The sequence below is a fragment of the Chelonia mydas genome, chromosome 21 (assembly GCF_015237465.2).
Source record: "Chelonia mydas isolate rCheMyd1 chromosome 21, rCheMyd1.pri.v2, whole genome shotgun sequence".
Classification (NCBI taxonomy): domain Eukaryota; kingdom Metazoa; phylum Chordata; order Testudines; family Cheloniidae; genus Chelonia; species Chelonia mydas.
This window is the reverse complement of record NC_051261.2, coordinates 18,401,438-18,423,775: the sequence shown is the minus strand read 5'-3', so window position 1 is coordinate 18,423,775 and position 22,338 is coordinate 18,401,438. Positions and strand designations below refer to the sequence as shown.

The 22,338-nt window shown below is 46.9% G+C and overlaps 1 protein-coding gene across 9 annotated transcripts in view; it reads right to left on the bottom strand.

The window, feature by feature from the left end:
- IPO9 (importin 9) overlaps positions 1-22,338 on the bottom strand; it is a 163,509-nt gene that overhangs the window by 35,366 nt on the left and 105,805 nt on the right. For 6 of the 9 annotated variants that reach the window (XR_005223189.2, XM_037884732.2, XM_037884734.2 and 3 more), the window contains 4 exons: positions 19,086-19,127; positions 18,771-18,930; positions 6,713-6,939; positions 1,696-1,844 (listed from right to left, as the gene is read on the bottom strand). Coding sequence is in view for 8 of the 9 variants with exons in the window: in XM_037884732.2 (XP_037740660.1) it covers positions 1,696-1,844; positions 6,713-6,939; positions 18,771-18,930; positions 19,086-19,127 (578 nt within the window). In the remaining variant the exon portion in view is untranslated. The remainder of the gene's footprint in view (positions 1-1,695; positions 1,845-6,712; positions 6,940-18,770; positions 18,931-19,085; positions 19,128-22,338) is intronic. The other 3 variants (XM_037884733.2, XM_043533607.1, XM_043533611.1) reach the window with 1 other exon arrangement.

Here is a 22,338-nt window from a genome sequence, read left to right as displayed (position 1 = left end):
CAGGAGGACTGAATATCTCTTCCTCTCATCAACTATGCACCCTTAAAATGTAAGAGTAGGGCTCTTCAGCTTCCTCAACCAGCAGAAAGCACAAAAGGGGATTCAACAAAAATCAGTTATTTTAAAAAGTGCTTCTCAACATGCAAGCAAGTTCTCAAAAGGCTGGGCTGAGCGACATGAAAAATATGCATGTAGTCATTCCATTTGTATCTATTCAAATCACGTGAGACTAACCACAAATGCCCCTGCTCTGGCAGTTAGTGCAGAACAACTGACTCCCCTTACTAGTTAATTCAAATTTTAGTTTAATATTGGCAAGTGTGACAGTGCATATGTAAATTTATCTGTGATGACACTTTATATCATTCCATTTGATTTTAAAAGGGATAATGATTAATAATGCATGTTATAATAAAGGGTTAATCAACTGTCAGAGTAAGACAGGTCAATAGACTGCTCAGGCTACGTTTTAGTCATGGGTATTTTTAGTAAAAGTCCTGGACAGGTCACAAGCAGTAAACAAAAATTGACAGCCTGTGACCTGTCCATGACTTGTACTATATCCCTAACTAAAACTTGGGCCGGGAGGCCACGGATGCTCTGCGGGGGCAGTCTGGGAGTGCGGCTCAGACCCCCCGCTGGTGCTGGGGGAGGGGAGGAGGGAGAGCGGGCAGCAGCACATAGCCCAGGACCCCCACTGGTGCTGGGGGGGGATGGGGGGGGAGGAGGTGGCACGCAGCCCCGGACCCCACTGGTGCTGGGGGGGGATGTGTGGGGTCGCATGGCACAGGACCCCCACTGGTGCTGTAGGGAGGATTGGTGCAGCTGGCAGGCTCCCTACCCAGCTCCATGTGTCCCTGCAGCTCCTAGGGGGAGGGAAGGCAGGGGAGCTCATGCCAGCTGCTTCTGGGGAGCCTCCCCCGAGGTAAGTGCCACCCTGCATCTCAACTCCCCACCCCATCCTTGAGCCCCCTCCCACACCCAAAATGCCCCACCGGCCGCTGCCGAAGTCATGGAAAGTCACAGAATTAGTGTCTTCCATGACCTCCGTGACAGACATGCAGCCTTATTCATAACAGCCAGTTAGAATGACATAAAACCACCTTCTACTGATGTGGTTATAACCAGGTATAACATATACTCCTCTCTGCTGGTTATTATAAATATTTTAATCATGTATTAATGCTTTATAAATGGAATCTCAATATAAAGCATGATCCTATATATTTTACATATACACAGTTACATGTGAGGTGTTTCATTGTGTACACAAAGGTGCAAACTCACATGGAAGGATATGTACAGCTTGGGTTCTAAAAACTGTGCATGTACCATGTTCATGACATGTAATGTGCATTACTGGAGAACGCCCTATTGTGAGAAAACTTACTTCCATAGGTTGCACTATTTCAAATGGTAAGAAAGAGCTAAAGACACTTTGTAAAGACTGGAAGAAGACTGACAGACAACTGAGAGATAAAAGACTATGATGTGCATTTCTTCCAAACCTGGAGATCTCTTTCCCCACAGAAAGATCTCAGTCAATGAAGACATCGCTCAATAGTAGTTTATGAGCTTCCTTTCTTGCTCTTTTCATACCAAAACAGGTTGATGGAATGGCATAAAGCCAATGCTTTTACTAGGTGCAGTGAGAACCCAACCTGCAGCTAAACCATCTTTTGCCATAGTACTTACTGCACAAAGCCCTGCTGGAATCTTATCAGCAGGAGCCTGCATGATGCTGACGAGAGTTGGGATTAGTCTCATCTGCATTGGACCCTGGCAGGCTTCTATCTGTGCTAGCTCCTTAAAGATATCTTGGGCGAGAGAGGCAACAACAGGATCTAGAGTGAGAAAGCACCAGTTACTAAGACAAACTAATGAGTATTGGTCTAAAGTTTTGTTGCTATCATTTCAATAAGGTAAACTGCAAATTTCATTACAGGAGGTTACACGAATAGTCTTTACTGGAACATCCAGTTTACTTTCAGCCTCAGTAAGCAACTAGAAGTAATCAGAAGAAAATTCAATCAGTTTCTGTATGGCTATATGGCATTTACTAAACAATTCTGTGCATGAAGGTAGACTTTCAGTATATTTGTTTCTGCAGCCAAGGAACCAAGTATCATGCTGCACAACAAATCTGATACAATAGGGAACTGGGAATAATGTGGCATTTCACCCTCACCCCTTTGCCCTTCATTGTCCCCCAGACCAGGGCAGTAAGTACAATGTTTAATACAAATGATTTTAGTATTAAACTCAATTTTATGCCATCCACAAAATTGCAGCCTTCAGTCTGGGGCAGAATTTTACAGTGACAAAGTTTAACTACACCACAGAAATTGTCAGGGGAAAGTTGGAAGTTTTGACACCTGGGTAGGGAACCCTAGCTTTGGCACCTAGAAATACATGGAAAACAGTTATGGTTTTTGGTATACAGGAAGCAGTTTAGGGCTTCAGTATTTGGAAGCGGATTTTTTTCAGAAAGGGAACGAGTTAATTTAAAATCTGGCGGTGGTGCATTTGAATTCCTCATTCAGGCAACCCAAACAACTACCAGCACTCAGTTACCTCACTGGATAGCTACCCAATATCAACAATAAATAAGCAGAACAAATTGATGTTTCTGTTAAGATATTCTACAATAAAATAGTTGAAGTTTACATATAGCTATCAAACTTAATGACAAGTTAAACTTCTCTTATACATTTATCTTATACTTTATGCATCCAATGAAGTGAGCTGTAGGTCACGAAAGCTTATGCTCAAATAAATTGGTTAGTCTCTAAGGTGCCGCAAGTACTCCTTTTCTTTTTGCGAATACAGACTAACACGGCTGCTACTCTGAAACTTCTCTTATACAGTTATAATGATTAAGGGTGTCTGGAGACTCAGGCTGGCATTACTACATTACAAAGTTCATATTTTAAACATTTTTATTGCAACCATAAGAGCTAGACACGTAAATGCATAGATTTTAAGGTCAGAAGGGATGATAAAGATCTAGTTTGACCTCCTGCATAAGACAGGTGATATAATTTAATTCAGGTTTCAGAGTAGCCGCTGTGTTAGTCTGTATTCGCAAACAGAAAAGGAGTACTTGTGGCACTTTAGAGACTAACAAATTTATTTGAGCATATATATAAGCTTATGCTCAAATAAATTTGTTAGTCTCTAAGGTGCCACAAGTACTCCTTTTATAATTTAATTCAGTGATTCCTACATCAAATCCATAACTTTGTCATCCAATCTCAATTTAAAGATCCCCGGAGGTGGAAAATCCACTGTGTCCCTAGGAAGGCTGTTCTAATAATCACCCTCCCAGAAACAACTGTGTGCTTATTTTCAGTTTGAACTTGTCTAGCTTCAGTTTCCATCCACTGGATCTTGTTATGTCTTTGTTAAGTTAAATGTATGATTGGCAAAGTTATATAAAGCAATGCATCCTGCTGCTCAGTTTCTCTATCTCCACATCACAGAGATACATACCTTGCTCTCGGTCTAGGACTCTGGATTTGTGACTTGACTAAAATAATCAATTTTATATAGTTAATTTTAGTACGATTTATTTCTTACAATCTTCATTTAGATTTTACACGTTGTTGTATAATTGACCTCAAGTCACTTCAGCCTGGTGATGGCATGGCTGATCCTAGTCTTATGGAAAAGAGGGGTTTAAGCAGTGTACCTCTTGCCCCACTGTCTTTCCAGCATCTGATGCCTACACCATATGCCTCCTTTACCTTGGGGATCGACACTTTTCTGAGTGTTGCCAGCTGTGTCAAAGCCTTTACACCAGGGGCTCTAAGAGAATGGCAGACCCATCTCCAGGCCTTCCCGATGCAGTGAGCCCTTCAAGAGGGTGCCTTGGAACAGGCAGCTCATGGGTCCAGTACTGAGCATGATCACAAGAGGCCTTCTTGAGTCCTAAAACCTACTCCCATTGAAAAGGGGAAGTCTGCAGTGCTGTCCATGGTTCCCAAATCTGGTTCCAAGCCAAAACCAGACCTATCTGGGACATCCCCCTACAACATAGGGACGAATTGATCAGCGGGGCCTACAGACCCCAGTTTAAAAAACGCTGCATTAGATGTTAAAAGGATCCGAGGTCCAAACCATTTAGATAGTCTCTGACCTTCTGAATAGTTTCTGACTGTGGTCTGTAGTAAACTGCATCAGGGGAATACCATCTCCACTAACACGCTGAGAGTGGATTAAAGATTATATAGACTTATGCCTTAGCGAGGGCCCACTCCATCATGGCTAATGCCACTTCCATGGCTTGTTATCAGAATGTCTTTATTGTGGAGATTTCCAGAATGGCTACATGGAATTGAATACACTGCTTGCTGGACTTGGCACCCTGTGGCAGAGTGGGAGTAGCCTAGGGCTGGCTCACCATTCTGTGCACTTTGTAAACATCCCTGCCAAACTGGGAGATAATTAATGAGGTCTGGGTGATTAACTAATTAACAAGGGGATTCAGCTGGGGACTGTTAAATGGGAGACAAAGACAGAAGGAAGGGCAAAGAAACTCGGGAACTGAGAGGTGAGATCTCTTTCCTCCTCACCTCCCTTTATCTAAGGGGGTATGTTGAAGCTTGGGAAAAGCTTTATGGTGATGGAACATGAAGTTCCATATGACACTGTAAATAAAGTACACTGCGGGCAATTTACGTAAGTGTGTGTGAGGACCGTTTACAAAAGAAAGTCAGGGTGCGGGAGCTCACCCCGTGACAAGTGGAGGCTTGTCTAGGATAACAAGGACTGTTTGTGTGCTGGCTCTGTTAAAACTCCTGGAAGGTTTTCTGTAACTCCTTTTTCTGCTCAACTACCCAGTGCAGAAGCTCCTCCATATTGCCGAGTCCGCTGTGCTTTCTCATCCGCTCCCCTTTCTGGTCCTTTGCCTACACTGGAATGGGAAATCCTGGATAAGCCCCCATTTGTCACAGGGTGGGCTCCCACACCCTGAATTACTCTGTGCAAACAGTACTCACATGCTCTTATGTAAGTTCACCAGTGTACTTTACTCCCAATATCCTATGCAACTTAATGTCCCATCACCAAAAGGCTTTTCCCAGGCTTCGGCATACATCCTAGGCACAGGGAGGAAGGAGAGATCTCACCTCTCATATCCTGATCTTCTTTGCCCTTTCTTCCTTCTCCCTGTCTTCCATCTAACAATCCCCAACTGATAAGCTGAATCCCCTCATTAACTGGTTAATCACCCAGTCCTAATTATCTCTCAATTTGGCCCACACAAGGACACTTACAAAGCTTACAGAGCGATGACCCAGCCCTAGACTACTCCCACTGTCAGTTGCCCCCTTTTAAATTAACAGTTCCTCAGTTCACCCCCCACCTGGACTCCACTGCCTGCTACAATTTCCAAAAAGTGGCAACAAAAATATATACAAAGACAGTGAAATTGTATATTCACACTTCCTGCCTGCCTTTCCCTCTTCCTCATAATTCTTTATATGTCTCTGGACACTGCTGTGGTCATATAAGGGAATGTACTAGCTTCTGCCTCAGTTCTTTTCCCCTGAACCCCAGTCAAACATTCAACATTGAGAGGGCACCTGTGCCTCCACCAAGTGATGCAGCTTGCTAAGGAGTTCTGAGCACAAGGCAGCAGGGAGCCCAATTCCCAGAAGTGTATACATTCAGAGGTACCTCTCACAGGACTAGTTAGTAATAAGTAACACCTCTTTAGTCAATTCTGACATCTATTGCACATACCACACTCTCAGCAGAGGTTGCCTATTTCTTCTACTGACTCAAACAGAATTTAGGCAGCACAGTACTTGAGTAACAGCTTAATACATACAACAGTTCAGATTATGAGAGCAACCTTAGAAAACCTGTTCTGTCCACCTTCATCAATGGATGCAGACTTGTCTACACGCTAGTGACTGATGACAGTGCAATGTTAACAGAAATATAGTAAGAGGATGGCTTCAGGCAACAAGGTATGCTGTAACACACAGCTAAGAGTAAACCAATCTGGGATTTTATTGGATAAACTCCATTTAAGGAAACAAAGGGAAAGTTGAATGCAAAAATAGTACGGCTTCCTCAGAATGACTTAATACCTCAACTTATTACTTCAGGACAGTAAGAGCCATACTTTTATATACAAAATGCCCTCTTCTGACCTATGAGTCAGCCTGCCCCCTACATTATTCCTGGTGGAAGAAAGTTCTCTTTTCACATACAACTGCATATCATACCAGTTCTTATACTTCACTAATAGTGCAGAAAGCTATTGCAAAACCCTTATCAAAGAGAAGGTTAAAAGAACTTGATCACAGTCTATAAGCACTTATGTGGGTAGAAGATTTAGATGGCAGAAGGGTCTTTAATGTAGCAGACAAAGGCAGAACAAGATCCAATGGCTGGAAGTTGAAACTAGACAGACTCAGGTTAGAAATAAAGTGCAAATTTTTGGAACTACTTGCCAATGGGCTAAATACAGGAATCAACGGGCACAATTCTCTGGCCTGTGCTATACAGGATGTCAGACTAGATGATAATCGTTCCAACTGGCCTTAAAATCTAAGGATAATGTATTTCCAAAATGTCATTCTGTACATTTTAAATACACACTTCAAATGTCAATTTTACAGGTAACCTGCAGGAGATTAATCTTGACCAGACTCCATTAACAAAGACAGATCAATATTTAAAAGACACTTTGGGCACATACCATTACTGTACTTGAGGAAGATTGCTATGGTGAAGGGGCAGATTTTGTTCTCCACATTTGCTGTAAATGCTGGGTCTACTGTACAGACAATGCAAAGTGTTTCCATCACAAGATTGAGGACCTCTGAACTGAATTGAGCTGCCAAGTGGATCAGTCCATCCAGGATACTGGGAAGGAAAGGCTGCAATACATGGGTGCTTTCAGAGATCTTCAGCTGGTCACAGTAACTAGATAAGGAATTCATGGTACAAAACACACAAGTATAGTATTTACAATAGCACTAGAGGATCATAGATCAGAGTATTTTTTTTCTTTTCTCTCTCTTTTCATCCCAACTGTATATTTTTTGTTTTAGTCATCTGACCCCTGTATTTCCTTTTTTCCTACTCAAACCCAAATTTTGAATTTAAAAAAAATTAAATTGCTATTCATCTTTTAGAACCAATATGGATGGATCCTCTACATTAGTTTAGATCTTTAAAATTTTGTAATTGGCAAACATGCCCTCCTTGAATAGCTGTGGGGAAGACCCTATCAAGAGCTGAACAGTTGTGCTTCTTCGGTGAAGAAGATGGGGATTTTCACTCTCTTAAAAGCACCATGAAAATCAGCTCTGCGGGATCTTTCTGTGCCACAGTACACAGTGGTTTGTGAAGTGAACTGGAGCTAGTGCCTCAACTAACAAAGCATTGGTACAAATAGTGCAACTATGATTTGAGTCCTACATCTATAATGTTACTGTCTGCATTTTTGTTTAAGCTTTCAGTGACTGGTATTATACCTTCTAATCAAATCTTCCACTTGCACATCACTATAAAGGGCATTACATTTGAGATCCAAATTAACTTCCATTCTGCACATGCCATCCCTGGTGTTATTCCTCACATTGTACATTTATGAGGGTAAAGTGAAAAAAGCGGTTACTAACCTTTTGTAACTGCTGCTGTTAGAGATGTGTTGCTCATGACCATTCCATATTATGTGTGTGTGCTCGCCACATGCATCGGTGCCGGAAGCTTTTCCCTCAGTGGTATCCATAGGGGACCAGCTCTGGCGCCCACATAAGGGACGCTGCTGACCCTCTCCCTCCCTCAGTTCCTTCTTGCCGGAACTCCAACAGTGGGGAAGGAGGGCAGGTCATGGAATGGACATAAGGAACACATCTCGAAGAAAAACAATTACAAAAGGTTAGTAACCGTTTTTTCTTCGAGTGCTTGCTCATGTCCATTCCATGTTAGGTGACTCACAAGCAGTATCCCCGGAGGTGGGTAGGAGTTCATGGACGTGTCAATTGCAACACGGCTCTACCAAAGCCAGCATCATCTCTAGCCTGCTGGGCGATGGCATAGTGGATCATGAAGCTATGCACCGACGACCATGTTGCAGCCCTGCAGATATCCTGGATAGGGACTTTTGCCAGGACAGCTGCCGAAGATGCCTGTGCTCTGGTCGAATGGGCCGTCACTATCTGGGGAGGTACGACCTGCGCCAGCTTGTAACAAGTGCAAATGCAGGTGGTAATCCAAGATGAAAGTCTTTGATAGGATACTGAGAGGGCTTTCATTCAGTCAGCCGCCGTGACAAAAAGTTTAGTCAATTTACAGAAGGGCATGGTATGCTCTCAGTAGAAAGCCACAGCCCGTCTGACATGAAGCGTGCACATGCACCCCTCTTTGTTAGACGCGTGAGGCTTCGGGCAGAAAACTGGGAGAAATGTGTCCTGGTTAATAGGGAAAGGTGACACCACCTTTGGCAGGAAAGCCGGGTGGGAACGCAACTGAACCATGGCCTTGTAGAACACAGTGTACGGGAGCTCCGATGTAAGGGCTTTAATCTCGGAGACTCGCCACGCTGAAGTGCTAGCCACAGGGAAGGCAACTTTCCACAATAGATGTGAAAGAGAGCAGGAGGCTAACAGCTCAGAGGAGGGCCAGTGAGCCTAGAAAGGACTAGATTGAGGTCCCATTGGGGGACCGGTGGAAAGAGTCTCTCCAGGCTCTTAAGGAACCTGATCATCATCTCATGTGAGAACACCGATCTGCCCTGGATGGCTGAAATGGCAGCCTGGTGCACCTTGATGGAGAAGGCTGGGCCTTGATGCTTTAAATGAAGCAGGTACTCTAGAATGGACTGTAGAGGTGACTGGGTCGGGGAGATCCCCTGCTCCAACACCCAGCAGGAGAAGCGTTTCCACTTCGCCAGGTAAGTCACTCTTGTAGAGGGTTTTCTACTTTCCACCAGTCCTCTGGGTTCAGCCATGCAGCATCCACGTTGTGAGGTGGAGTGAGGCGTAGGGAGGTGTAGTCACCTCCCGTGATCCTGAGAGCAGATCTGGGCAGTTCGGAAGCGTTCATGGGGGCGCTGATGCCAATCCCATGAGCATGCCAAACCAATGCCGGCGGGGTCATGCTGGGGTGATCATGATGACCCTGGCTTTGTCCCTCTTCATTTTCAGGAGGGTCCTGCCGATAAGAGGGATTGGCAGGAAGGCATACATCAGGCCCTCTGCCCAAGACAGGAGAAAGCCTTCGGAGAGTGGGGATAAGAGAGATTGGCGGGAAGGCGTACGTCAGGCCCTCTGCCCAAGACAGGAGAAAGGAGCCCTTGGAGAGAGCAGACACTTCCTCTTCTACCTGGTGGCAAACTGGTCCACCTGGGGAGTTTCCTACCTCTGGAAGATCATTCTGACAACCTCCTCGTGAGGGACCACTCGTGGTGAGAACAGAACAGCCTGCTCAGGCGATTCGCCAGCTTTTTTCTGACACCAGGGAAATGTAGTGCCTCGATGTGTATGGCGTGCCGAATGCAAAAATCCCACGGCCAGAGGGCTTCTTGGCAGAGAACCGAGGACCGTGCTCCCCTTGCCTGTTGACATAGAACATGGTGTCTATACTGTCAGTCAACACCTGAACTACTTGATGTGATAGCTGCGGAAGGAACACTTCACAAGTCAACTGGATGGCTCTGAGCTCCCTGACGTTCATAGAATCATAGAATATCAGGGTTGGAAGGGACCTCAGGAGGTCATCTAGTCCAACCTCCTGCTCAAAGCAGGACCAATCCCCAACTAAATCATCCCAGACAGGGCTTTGTCAAGCCTGACCTTAAAAATTTCCAAGGACAGCGATTCCACCACCTCCCTAGGTAACGCATTCCAGTGTTTCACCACCCTCCTAGTGAAAAAGTTTTTCCTAATATCCAACCTAAACCTCCCCCACTGCAACTTGAGACCACTACTCCTTGTTCTGTCATCAGCAACCACTGAGAACTGTGAATGTTGATGTGCAGTGAGAGCTCGTCCCGGGACCACAGTCCCTGGGTCTTCAACAATCTGAGGTGGGCCCCCCCAGCCTAGGTCAGAGGCATCTGACACTAGCACCTTCATGGGTTTCGGGGTTGCAAAGGGTGTTCCTTTGGAAATGTTTACTGGTTTTGACACCATTTTAGAGCTGTAAGCACTTGTGGCGGAATCACGAGGACTCTGTCTGGGTGGTGCTTGGCTGGGATGTAGACCGATGCCAGCCACGTCTGGAGGGGCCTGAGCTGCAGACGTGAATGGCGAACTACATAAATACATGCTGCCATGTGTCCGATTACCCTGAGGCATACTCTGCCCACCTCACCATGGCTAATTAGAACTGACATCACCTCGAATCTGGGCTTTTGGAGAAAGGCTCTGGTCTGTGTACAGTCTAGGACTGCCACTATAAACTCTATTCTTTGCACTGGGACTAATGTCAATTTGTATGTGTTTATCAACAGACCCAGTGCCTGGTACATGGCTTGCACCAACGAAATGCTGTAAAGGACCTAAACCTGTGAACAACCTGGCTTTATTTTAAAGAATCCTTATTGAGGTTACAGGGACAAACCATCCCGATGTGTAGAAAGAACAGTAAATATGGAAGGCAGCCAGCTTGGCTTAACAGTGAAATCCTTGCTGATCTTAAACACAAAAAAGAAGCTTACAAGAAGTGGAAGATTGGACAAATGACCAGGGAGGAGTATAAAAATATTGCTCGGGCATGCAGGAGTGAAATCAGGAAGGCCAAATCACATCTGGAGTTGCAGCTAGCAAGAGATGTTAAGAGTACAAGAAGGGTTTCTTCAGGTATGTTGGCAACAAGAAGAAAGTCAAGGGAAGCGTGGGCCCCTTACTGAATGAGGGAGGCAACCTAGTGACCGAGGATGTGGAAAAAGCTAATGTACTCAATACTTTTTTTGCCTCTGCCTTAACGAACAAGGTCAGCTCCCAGACTACTGCACTGGGCAGCACAGCATGGGGAGGAGGTGACCAGCCCTCTGTGGAGAAAGAAGTGGTTCGGGACTATTTAGAAAAGCTGGACGAGCACAAGTCATGGGGCCGGATGCATTGCATCCGAGAGTGCTAAAAGAGTTGGCGGATGCGATTGCGGAGCCATTGTCCATTATCTTTGAAAACTCATGGAGATCCGGGAAAGTCCCGGACGACTGGAAAAAGGCTAATGTAGTGCCCATCTTTAAAAAAGGGAAGAAGGAGGATCCTGGGAACTACAGGCCAGTCAGCCTCACCTCAGTCCCTAGAAAGATCATGGAGCAGGTCCTCAAGGAATCAATTCTGAAGCACTTAGATGAGAGGAAAGTGATCAGGAACAGTCAGCATGGATTCACCAAGGGCAAGTCATGCCTGACTAATCTAATTGCCTTCTATGACGAGATAACTGGCTCTGTGGATGAAGGAAAAGCAGTGGACGTGTTGTTCCTTGACTTTAGCAAAGCTTTTGACACTGTCTCCCACAGTATTCTTGTCAGCAAGTTAAGGAAGTATGGGCTGGATGAATGCACTATAAGGTGGGTAGAAAGCTGGCTAGATTGTCGGGCTCAATGGGTAGCGATCAATGGCTCCATGTCTAGTTGGCAGCCGGTATCAAGCAGAGTGCCCCAGGGGTCGGTCCTGGGGCCGGTTTTGTTCAATATCTTCATAAATGATCTGGAGGATGGTGTGGATTGCACTCTCAGCAAATCTGCGGATGATACTAAACTGGGAGGACTGGTAGATATGCTGGAGGGGAGGGATAGGATACAGAAGGACCTAGACAAATTGGAGGATTGGGCCAAAAGAAATCTGATGAGGTTCAATAAGGATAAGTGCAGGGTCCTGCACTTAGGATGGAAGAATCCAATGCACCGCTACAGACTAGGGACCGAATGGCTAGGCAGCAGTTCTGCGGAAAAGGACCTAGGGGTGACAGTGGACGAGAAGCTGGATATGAGTCAGCAGTGTGCCCTTGTTGCCAAGAAGGCCAATGGCATTTTGGGATGTATAAGTAGGGGCATAGCGAGCAGATCGAGGGACGTGATCGTTCCCCTCTATTCGACACTGGTGAGGCCTCATCTGGAGTACTGTGTCCAGTTTTGGGCCCCACACTACAAGAAGGATGTGGAGAGAGTCCAGCGAAGGGCAACAAAAATGATTAGGGGTCTAGAGCACATGACTTATGAGGAGAGGCTGAGGGAGCTGGGATTGTTTAGTCTGCAGAAGAGAAGAATGAGGGGGGATTTGATAGCTGCTTTCAACTACCTGAAAGGGGGTTCCAAAGAGGATGGCTCTAGACTGTTCTCAATGGTAGCAGATGACAGAACGAGGAGTAATGGTCTCAAGTTGCAATGGGGGAGGTTTAGATTGGATATTAGGAAAAACTTTTTCACTAAGAGGGTGGTGAAACACTGGAATGCGTTACCTAGGGAGGTGGTAGAATCTCCTTCCTTAGAGGTTTTTAAGGTCAGGCTTGACAAAGCCCTGGCTGGGATGATTTAACTGGGAATTGGTCCTGCTTCGAGCAGGGGGTTGGACTAGATGACCTTCTGGGGTCCCTTCCAACCCTGATATTCTATGATTCTATGATGAGCTTCAACAAGGACAAGTGCAGAGTCCTGCACTTGGGACGGAAGAATCCAATGCACCGCTACAGACTAGGGACCAAATGGCTAGGCAGCAGTTCTGCAGAAAAGGTCCGAGGGGTTACAGTGGACGAGAAGCTAGATATGAGACAACAGTGTGCCCTTGTTGCCAAGAAGGCCAATGGCATTTTGGGATGTATAAGTAGGGGCATTGCCAGCAGATCGAGGGACGTGATCGTTCCCCTCTATTCGACACTGGTGAGGTCTCATCTGGAGTACTGTGTCCAGTTTTGGGCCCCACACTACAAGAAGGATGTGGAAAAATTGGAAACTGTCCAGCGGAGGGCAACAAAAATGATTAGGGGACTGGAACACATGACTTATGAGGAGAGGCTGAGGGAACTGGGTTTGTTTAGTCTACAGAAGAGAAGAATGAGGGGGGATTTGATAGCTGCTTTCAACTACCTGAAAGGTGGTTCCAAAGAGGATGGATCTAGACTATTCTCAGTGGTAGCGGATGACAGGACAAGGAGTAATGGTCTCAAGTTGCAGTGGGGAGATTTAGGTTGGATATCAGGAAAAACTTTTTCACTAGGAGGGTGGTGAAACACTGGAATGCGTTACCTAGGGAGGTGGTGGAATCTCCTTCCTTAGAAGTTTTTATGGTCAGGCTTGACAAAGCCCTGGCTGGGATGATTTAATTGGGGATCAGTCCTGCTTTGAGCAGGGGGTTGGACTAGATGACCTCCTGAGGTCCCTTCCAACCCTGATATTCTATGATTCTATGAGCCAGTCGTTGAAGTATGGCTAGATCTGAACGCCCTCTTGCAGGCTGTGAGAACGCCCTTGGTACTGTCACTAGACTGAATGGAAGCCTGTGAACTCGTAGTGGTTTTGTCCCACTACAAACTGCAGGAACCTTCTGTGTCCATGGAAGATGGCGATATGAAAGTATGCGTCCTTGAAGTTGAGGGCGGCGTACCATCTCCTGGATGGGGATGATGGAGGCCAGGGAGACCATGCGAAACTTCAACTTCTTGAGATACTCGTTGAGGCCTCGAGGGTCCAAAATGGGGCATAGACTGCCCTTGGTCTTTGGTATGAGAAAATACCGGGAATAGAAACCTTTCCCCTTCCGATGCACAGGGACATCCTCTATGGCTCCAACTAGCAAGAGGGCTTGCACCTCTTGGGCGAGAAGCTGCTCATAAGAAGAGTCCCAAAGAGGGATGGGGTAGAAGGATGGGAGGGAGGGGTAGAAATAAACTGTAGGGTATACCCCACCACCACAGTGCTGAGGACCCAACGGTCTGTTGTTATAGCAGCCCAAGCAGCGAGGAAGGAAAAAAGGCGGTTGGAAAACAAAAGAGGTACAGGATCCTGCCTGCAGACTGGGACGTCGCCATCGGGCGCACCCTCAAAACACCCGCTTGTTACCCAGGGGTAACGGGAGGAGCCCAAGTTAGAAGTAGGGCCAGATTTTTGGCCTTGGCGGTGCTTATAGTCCCTGCCCTTCTTGTGATAGTGCTCTGTTTGGGTTGACTGCTTGGTCTGAGGCTGCTGTGATTTGAACCGCTTTCTGGCTGGGGCTAGTGTATATAGGCCTAGGGAACATACGGTAGCCCTAGAGTCCTTAAGCCCATGCAACCTTGTGTCAGTCTGTTCTGTGACCAGAGCCAGGCCATCAAAGAGCAGGTCATGGATCGAGAGCTGAGCCTCTGTCGACAGCCCTGAAGACATCAGCCACAATACCCGCCTCGTTGACATGGCCGTCGCAATGGATCTTGCAGCTGAGTCTGCCACATTGGAGACAGCCTGAAAGGAAGGCCCTTGCCACATTTTTCCCCTCATCTAAGATGGCAAGGAACTTGTGCTTAGAGTCGTTGGGTAGCAAGTCTGCAAACTTCATTATCGACTGCCACACATTTAAATCATGCCTCCTGGGTAAGGCCTGATGGGTTGCTACTCATAATTGGAGGTTGGCAGACGAATAAACTTTTCTCCCGAATAAGTCAAGCCTTTTGCTGTCCTTATTTTTGGGAGTTGGGCCTGGTTGCCCTTTCCTCTGTCTCTCTCTCTCTCTCTCGTTGGCCACCGAAACCACTAGAGAGTTCGGGGCCGGGTGAGAATATAAGTATTCAAACCCCTTTGTGGGGATGTAATATTTTCTCTCTGCCTGCTTGGAAATGGGCAGGAGATAGAACAGGGTTTGTCATAAAGCTTTTACCAGCTTTACTATTCCTTCATGAATGGGGAGTGCCACCCTGGACGGGGCCACCAAGGCCAAAATATCAAACAAAGTGTCAGAGGGTTCTGCTAACTCCTCCGCCTCCAAACCCAGGTTTGCCACCACCCTCTTCAGCAGCTTCTAGTGTACCGTTGCATCGTCTTGTGGCACTCTCAGACAAGGACGAGGAGGCAGCAAGGGCTGGCTAAAAAGCTGGCTAGATTGTCGGGCTCAACGGGTAGTGATCAATGGCTCAATGTCTAGCTGGCAGCCAGTATCGAGCGGAGTGCCCCAGGGGTTGGTTTTGTTCAACATCTTTATTAATGATCTGCATGATGGAATGGATTGCACCCTCAGCAAGTTCACAGATGACACTAAGCTGTGCAGAAAGGTAGATACACTGGAGGGTAGGGATAGGGTCCAGAGTGACCTAGACAAATTGGAGGATTGGGCCAAAAGAAATCTGATGAGGTTAACAAGGACAAGTGCAGAGTTATGTACTTAGGAAGGAAGAATCCCATGCACCGCTAGAGGCTGGGAACCGACTGGCTAAGAGGCAGTTCAGCAGAGAAGGACCTGGGGATTACAGTGGATGAGAAGCTGGATGTGACTCAGCAGTGTGCCCTTCTTGCCAAGAAGGCCAATGGCATATTGGGCTGTATTAGCAGGAGTATTGCCCGCAGATCGAGGGAAGTGATTACACCCCTCTATTTGGCACTGGTGAGGCCACACCTGGAGGCCACACCAGTTTTGGTCTCCCCACTACAGAAGGGATGTGGACAAATCAGAGAGAGTCAAGCAGAGGGCAACGAAAATGATTAGGGGGCTGGGGCACATGTCTTACGAGGAGAGGCTGAGGGAACTGGGCTTATTTAGTCTGCAGGAGAGAAGAGCAAGGGGGGATTTGATAGCAGCCTTCAGACCTGAAGGGGGGTTCCAAAGAGGATGGAGCTAGGCTGTTCTCAGTGGTGGCAGATGACAGAACAAGAAGCAGTGGTCTCAAGTTGCAGTGGGGGAAGTCTAGGTTGGATATTAGGGAACACTATTTCACAAGGAGGGTGGTGAAGCAATGAAATGGGTTACCTAGGGAGGTGGTGGAATCTCCATCCTCAGAGATTTTTAAGGCCCAGTTTCACAAAGCCTTGGCTGGGATGATTTAGTTCAGGTGTGGCCAACCTGTGGCTCTAGAGCCACATGGAGCTCTTCAGAAGTAAATTTGTGGCTCCTTGTATAGGTACCGACTCCGGGGCTGAAGCTACAGGTGCCAACTTTCCAATGTGCCGGGGGTGCTCACTGCTCAACCTCTGGCTCTGCCACAGGCCCTGCCCCAACTCAACCGCTTCCCACCCCCTTCCCTGAGCCTGCTGTGCCCTTGCTCCTCCCCCTCCGAGCCTCCTGCATGCCATGAAACAGCTGATTGGGAAGTGCGGGGAGGGAGGGGGAGGTGCTGATCAGTGGGGCTGCCGATGGGCAGGAGGCACTGGGAGCAAGGGGCGGGAGTGGATGGGGGCGCTGATGAGATATTACTGTGGCTCTTTGGCAATGTACATTGGTAAATTCTGGCTCCTTCTCAGGCTCAGGTTGGCCCCCTCTGATTTAGTTGGTGTTGGTCCTGCTTTGAGCAGGGGACTGGACTAGATGACCTCCTGAGATCTCTTCCAATCCTAATATTCTATGATTCTAAGGGCAGCAGGAGGGGTTGGTCCCACTTCCCCCACTTGCGTGGCCTCCACTGAGGCCAGTGGGGGAAGGGTGTTCCTGGGTACCTTGCTTGGACCCTTAGTCAGAAGCAGGGGCGTGTGGGACATTGTGTCAGGAGTGTCCGAGAGGTCGGTGCCAGAGAGCTGTATGAGGGTCTCTGGCACCTGGAGAACCCCCCATGGACTCCAAAACTGCCATGAGGCGAGCCATACACTGGCTCGTGGCCCTGGGGGACCCCCCAGATTTGGCTGGGCGCACCTGGCCGAACTGGTCCACTACCTCCTCCTACTCTGAGCCTTAGGAGGAAAAGTTTTGCATTGGAGACCATTGTGGTACCAATGTAGCCTTGAAGTCCTCTTCGTGGCCGGTTATCCTGACATCTACAGCGGGGGGACCAGTGCCGGGGATCCGGGTCCTGTAACTGTCTGCTTGGGGACCAGTGGCTGAGCTCAACAGATCAGCGACTGTAACCTGGCGATCCATGCCTAGAGCTCTGAGATCGGTGTAGTGAGTTCAGTGACCAAGAACAGGATGGCAAGGAGTGCTGCCTCGATCCATGTGACCAAAGTCACAAGTCCAACGATCTGCGCCTCAGTGCCGTGGATGGGCCTCGCACTGGCCCAGATGGGGTCCCTCAACCTGAGGAGAGATATCTCCCTTCTGGTGACCCATGCCATTCTGGGGATTGGTAGTGCGCTGTGGCCCTGCGTCAGCCATCAGGAGAGCAATGCCATCCCACGGCGGACTGGTGCCAAAAGTCCCCCAAACAGTGTTGGGAACTTCAGTCAGTTATGGGCAGGTTGAAAGCACGTCCCAGGGGATTGTCACTTTGACGTCGACCGCCATGGTGCCGAGGAGCAATACTGTACAGATGGAGACCGTGACACAGGTCCCAGTGGCAGCTTCCCCCTGGAAATGATTACATCTTGGTGGGGCGTTGCTGGCACCAGAAAAGATATGTCGTCTTTTGCAGTCCGGAAGGCCTCCAGCGTGGACGGGACTTCCAGGTGCTGGGGACCTCTGCCACTATCTGGGGTGGCTGGTGAGTCTATTGGAGGGCCTAACTGGCAACACAGGTGCCTGGCTGGCCTCTGGAGACTTGTGCCCCCTGCAAGGGCCTATGCTCATCTCTGGACTGTCCCTTTCCCCACACCGGATGTCGGGGAACGCCCTCACCCAGCACGCTTCCTCTGCTTCTTAGCCGGTTCCGGGGACTGGGACCCGGCCAGAGGTTCACTTCACACTGATGCCACCATTCTCGGTGCAGTGTCAGATTTTGCTGGTTCAGAGACCGGCGCGAGGTCCGACTCCATGAGGAGTGCTCTCAGCCTTATGTCCAGCTCATTTTTTGCGACACTTATCGCTAATATGGGCTTCTCCCAAACATTTCAAGCAACTTTAATGGGGGTCGCTGATCAGCATGGGCTTTCTACAGCGATCACAAGTCTTGAAGCCCAGGGACCAGAGTATGCCCCATCTCTGGGCTAAGTCCCAAAGGGGACTATCTAACTTATCTACAATTTTAATTCGCTAGTCGTTAAGAAAAAAGAAACTACTTATCTCAATTATTTACAACAGTAAAGAGAAAAAACCACTGGGTAAGCGCTTGCTGAAGCAAGGAGATCTTCCAGTATCGTCACTGGCGATAAGGAACTGAGGAATGGAGGAGACTGGCAGCACCCCTTACATTGGCGCATATGCACACCACTCCAGAGTGCACCAGAGCCAGACCCCTACAGATACCACTGAGGGAGAAACTTCCAGCACCAGTGCATGTGGTGAGCACACACCCCTAACACGGAATAGACATGAGCAATCACTCAAAGAGGAACAGTGAAATTCCACCTTGAGGAAACATGTTATATTAACCCAAGGTTTATCCTGGGTTCCAGACACAGAGAGTCCCAAATTTGCAGGCTGGCAAATCAAAAAAAACTACAGTGTGCTTTTTGATGGAATGGAATTCCACAGATTCCATCAAATCATAACTTATGTTCAGTTAAAATTCAGTCTCAAACGTTTACTAAAAATAGTGAGATTTACTTCAGTTATCTGATGACCGATCTGTAAGTCGTTCATGTACAAGATCTGACATCAGCGACGTGCAGAAAAGTGTGCTTCTCTGGAACATACATCAACTTTTCTGTTTTACCACCAACTGTGTCAAGCTCTTCCATCCTCAAATGATTCCTTTCCTCTTCCATTAGTTCACAATCCACCAAGACCCATCATAATGCATGATCGACTTACCCCCAGATAGCTCTGACTGCAGAGATCCGGACTGAAGGAGGTTGGGTCTCATGTAGACCACTGACTGTGGCCTGCAGAAATTGCTGGATTAATTCTGGAGACATAGCAACTGTGAAGCGACTGGCAGCCCAGAGAGCACGACCAAGCAGAAAAGGAGACACTGCAAGAAGACAGAATAAATGTGAATTTTAAAAAATCTAAAACTATTGCTATATCCTCCCCCCCCCCCCAACAAAACCCTGCCATCTCAAAAAATGCAATATTTGTCTGATATACTAATAGAGAAAGTTTTTCTATATGATAAAGAAGGCTTACAAGCAGCACCACCAAACGTCTTCCCTGTGGACTGAATCCAGCCTGCATGACAGAATAGGAAGAAACAGAGGTTACACACCTGTAACTAGATCCCTATCTGTATTATACATGTGGGTATGCATGTGTTTCATGCACCTGAGACTAGAACATATTGAAAGTAGTGTTCATTGGTTCACACCTCTGTGCTCAGCACCAAGGGTACAAGGAGAAGTGAGGACCAACAACCTCTCCAGTTCCTTCTCTACTGCAAATCTAATCACGATGCAACACAGAGGAGAAGGAGGGTGGGTGGTGGAATACAAACAGGGACCACACATCTTGAAGAACCTCCGATTACAGGAAAGTAACCTCCATTTCTTCGAGTTCTGGTACTTAAGCGTATTCCATTCAAGGGTGACTGGCAAACAGTACTCGAATAGGAGGTGTGTGCACGGATGCAGCTGCTACAGATGTCTGTAATGCTGTGATTCTAAAGGCTGTATTGGCAGAAGAGGCTTGGTCCAAAGCATAATGCTTCGTGAAAGTGTGGATAAACTCCAGGTTACTGTCTTACATCATATGCACTTTTCAAAGAGATGCTACTGAAGTTGCCTGCGCTCTAGTGAAATAGGCCCTCTCCCTGTCTGGAGGAGGGAGACGCACCAACTGATAGCAAAGGAGGATACAGACATATATCCACTTAGAGAGTTTCTGAGCAGATATTGCTTGTCCCTGTGCTCGTTCTGCTACAGCACCAAACAGCTTAGGTGATTTTCTGACTGGTTTAGTTTTCTGAAGGTGGAACACCAATGCTTGTCTGACATCTTATATCACTTCCCTGATATCTGTTGGAAGACTAATACAACAAAACATAATATGTCCTGTAATGTTGTTAGCATGTATAGGGTACAACTTTCTGATACGCTGGAGGGTAGGGATAGGATACAGAGGGACCTAGACAAATTAGAGGATTGGGCCAAAAGAAATCTGATGAGGTTCAACAAGGACATGTGCAGAGTCCTGCACTTAGGACAGAGAATCCCATGCACCGCTACAGACTAGGGACCGAATGGCTAGGCAGCAGTTCTCTAGAAAAGGACCTAGGGGTGACAGTGGACGAGAAGCTGGATATGAGTCAACAGGGTTCCCTTGTTGCCAAGAAGGCCAATGGCATTTTGGGATGTATAAGTAGGGGCATTGCCAGCAGATCGAGGGACGTGATTGTTCCCCTCTATTCGACATTGGTGAGGCCTCATCTGGAGAACTGTGTCCAGTTTTGGGCCCCACACTACAAGAAGGATGTGAAAAACTTGGAAAACGTCCAGCGGAGGGCAACAAAAATGATTAGGGGACTGGAACACATGACTTATGAGGAGAGGCTGAGGGAACTGGGATTGTTTAGTCTGCAGAAGAGAAGAATGAGGGGGGATTTGATAGCTGCTTTCAACTATCTGAAGGGGGGCTCCAAAGAGGATGGATCTAGAGTGTTCTCAGTGATACCACATGACAGAACGAGGAGTAATGGTCTCAAGTTGCAGTGGGGGAGGTTTAGGTTGGATATTAGGAAAAACTTTTTCACTAAGAGGGTGGTGAAGCACTGGAATGCGTTACCTAGGGAGGTGGTGGAATCGCTGTCCTTAGGAAATTTTTAAGGTCAGGCTTGACAAAGCCCTGCCTGGGATGATTTAGTTGGGGATTGGTCATGCTTTGAGCAGGGGTTGGGCTAGATGACTTCCTGATGTCCCGTCCAACCCTGATATTCTGTGATTCAGAAAGTTGAGGAAACAACAAGGGGGTCATCCATTTTGGATCTCGTTTTGACCAACAGGGATGAATTAGTTGTGAATGCAAAGGTGGTCAGGAACTTGGGAAGGAGTGATCATGATCCAATAGAATTCAAGATCCTAAGGAAAGGAGGACATGAGAACAGCAAAACAAGGCCACTGGACTTCAAAAGGGCAGATTTCAACCGTATGAATAGCTAAGACATCACAGACAATAAAGGGGAAGAGATGCAGATTGGGATAAGTAAAGAACACGTCAGATCTTCTGACCAATTTGAATGAATTCAAATCAGTGGGGCCTAATGCTATTCACCATGAGGGTCTTGAAGGAATTAGCTGAAGAAATCTTGGAGCCACTGGCAGTAATATTTGCCAACTAATGGATGACAGGAGAGGTCCTGGAAGACTGAAGAAGGGCTAACATGGTGTCCATCTTTAAAAAGGGGTAAAAGGAAGAGCCAGGGAACTAAAGGCCAGTCAGCCTGACTTCAATACCTGGGAAGCTACTAGAGCAATTTATAAAACATTCAATTTGCAAATATCTGGAGAATGAAGGGGTGATCACTAGCAGCCAGCATGGAATCATGCCAAACCAGCTTGATTTCCTTCTTTGACAAAGTAACTGGATAGGGGGAAACGCAGTGAAACATAATATACCTGGACTTTAGCAATGCTTTTGACACCGTCCCACATTACAGTCTCATAAATAAGCTGGAGAAATGTGGGCTTGGTGGAACTATTATTACGTGGATACGTAATTGGTTAAACAACTGCATACAAAGAATGGAAGTAGGTCTCAAGTGGGGTTCCACAGGGATCTTTCTGGGTCTGGTATTGTTTAACATCTGTATTAATTACCTGGATGTAGGAATAGAGAGCATACTGATCAAATCTGCAGATGACACAAAGCGGGGGTGGGGGTGGGTGGTTTGCAAACACTTTGAAGGACAGAACTAAAATTCAAAGGGATCTCTTGATATATTGGAGAACTGGGCTACAGACAACAAAATGAAATTCAAAAAAGACAAAATGTATGGTCCTACGCTTAGGGAAGAAAAACCAAATGCACAAATACAGAATGGAGGAAAACTGGCTTGACAGCAGCACTGCTGAGAAGGATCTGAGAGTTTTGGTGGATCACAACCTCAGCATAAATCAACAATGCAATGCTGTTTAAAAAAAAGCAAATGTAATTTTAGGTTGCATTAACAGAGGCATAGCATGCAAGTCACAGGAGATGATAGTACCACTCTACTCAGTGCTGGTTAGGCTTCAGCTGGAGGACTGTGTCCATTTTGGTCACCAATGTATATGATCCAGAGGAGAGCGACAGAGGATCAAAGGGACGGAACGCAAGCCATATGAGCAAAGGCTGAAGGAAATGGGTATGTTTAATCTGGAAAACAGGAGATTAAAGGGGGATATGATAATGGTCTTCAAATACCTGAAAGGCTGCCATAAAAAAGATGGAGAAAATTGTTCCCTCTTGC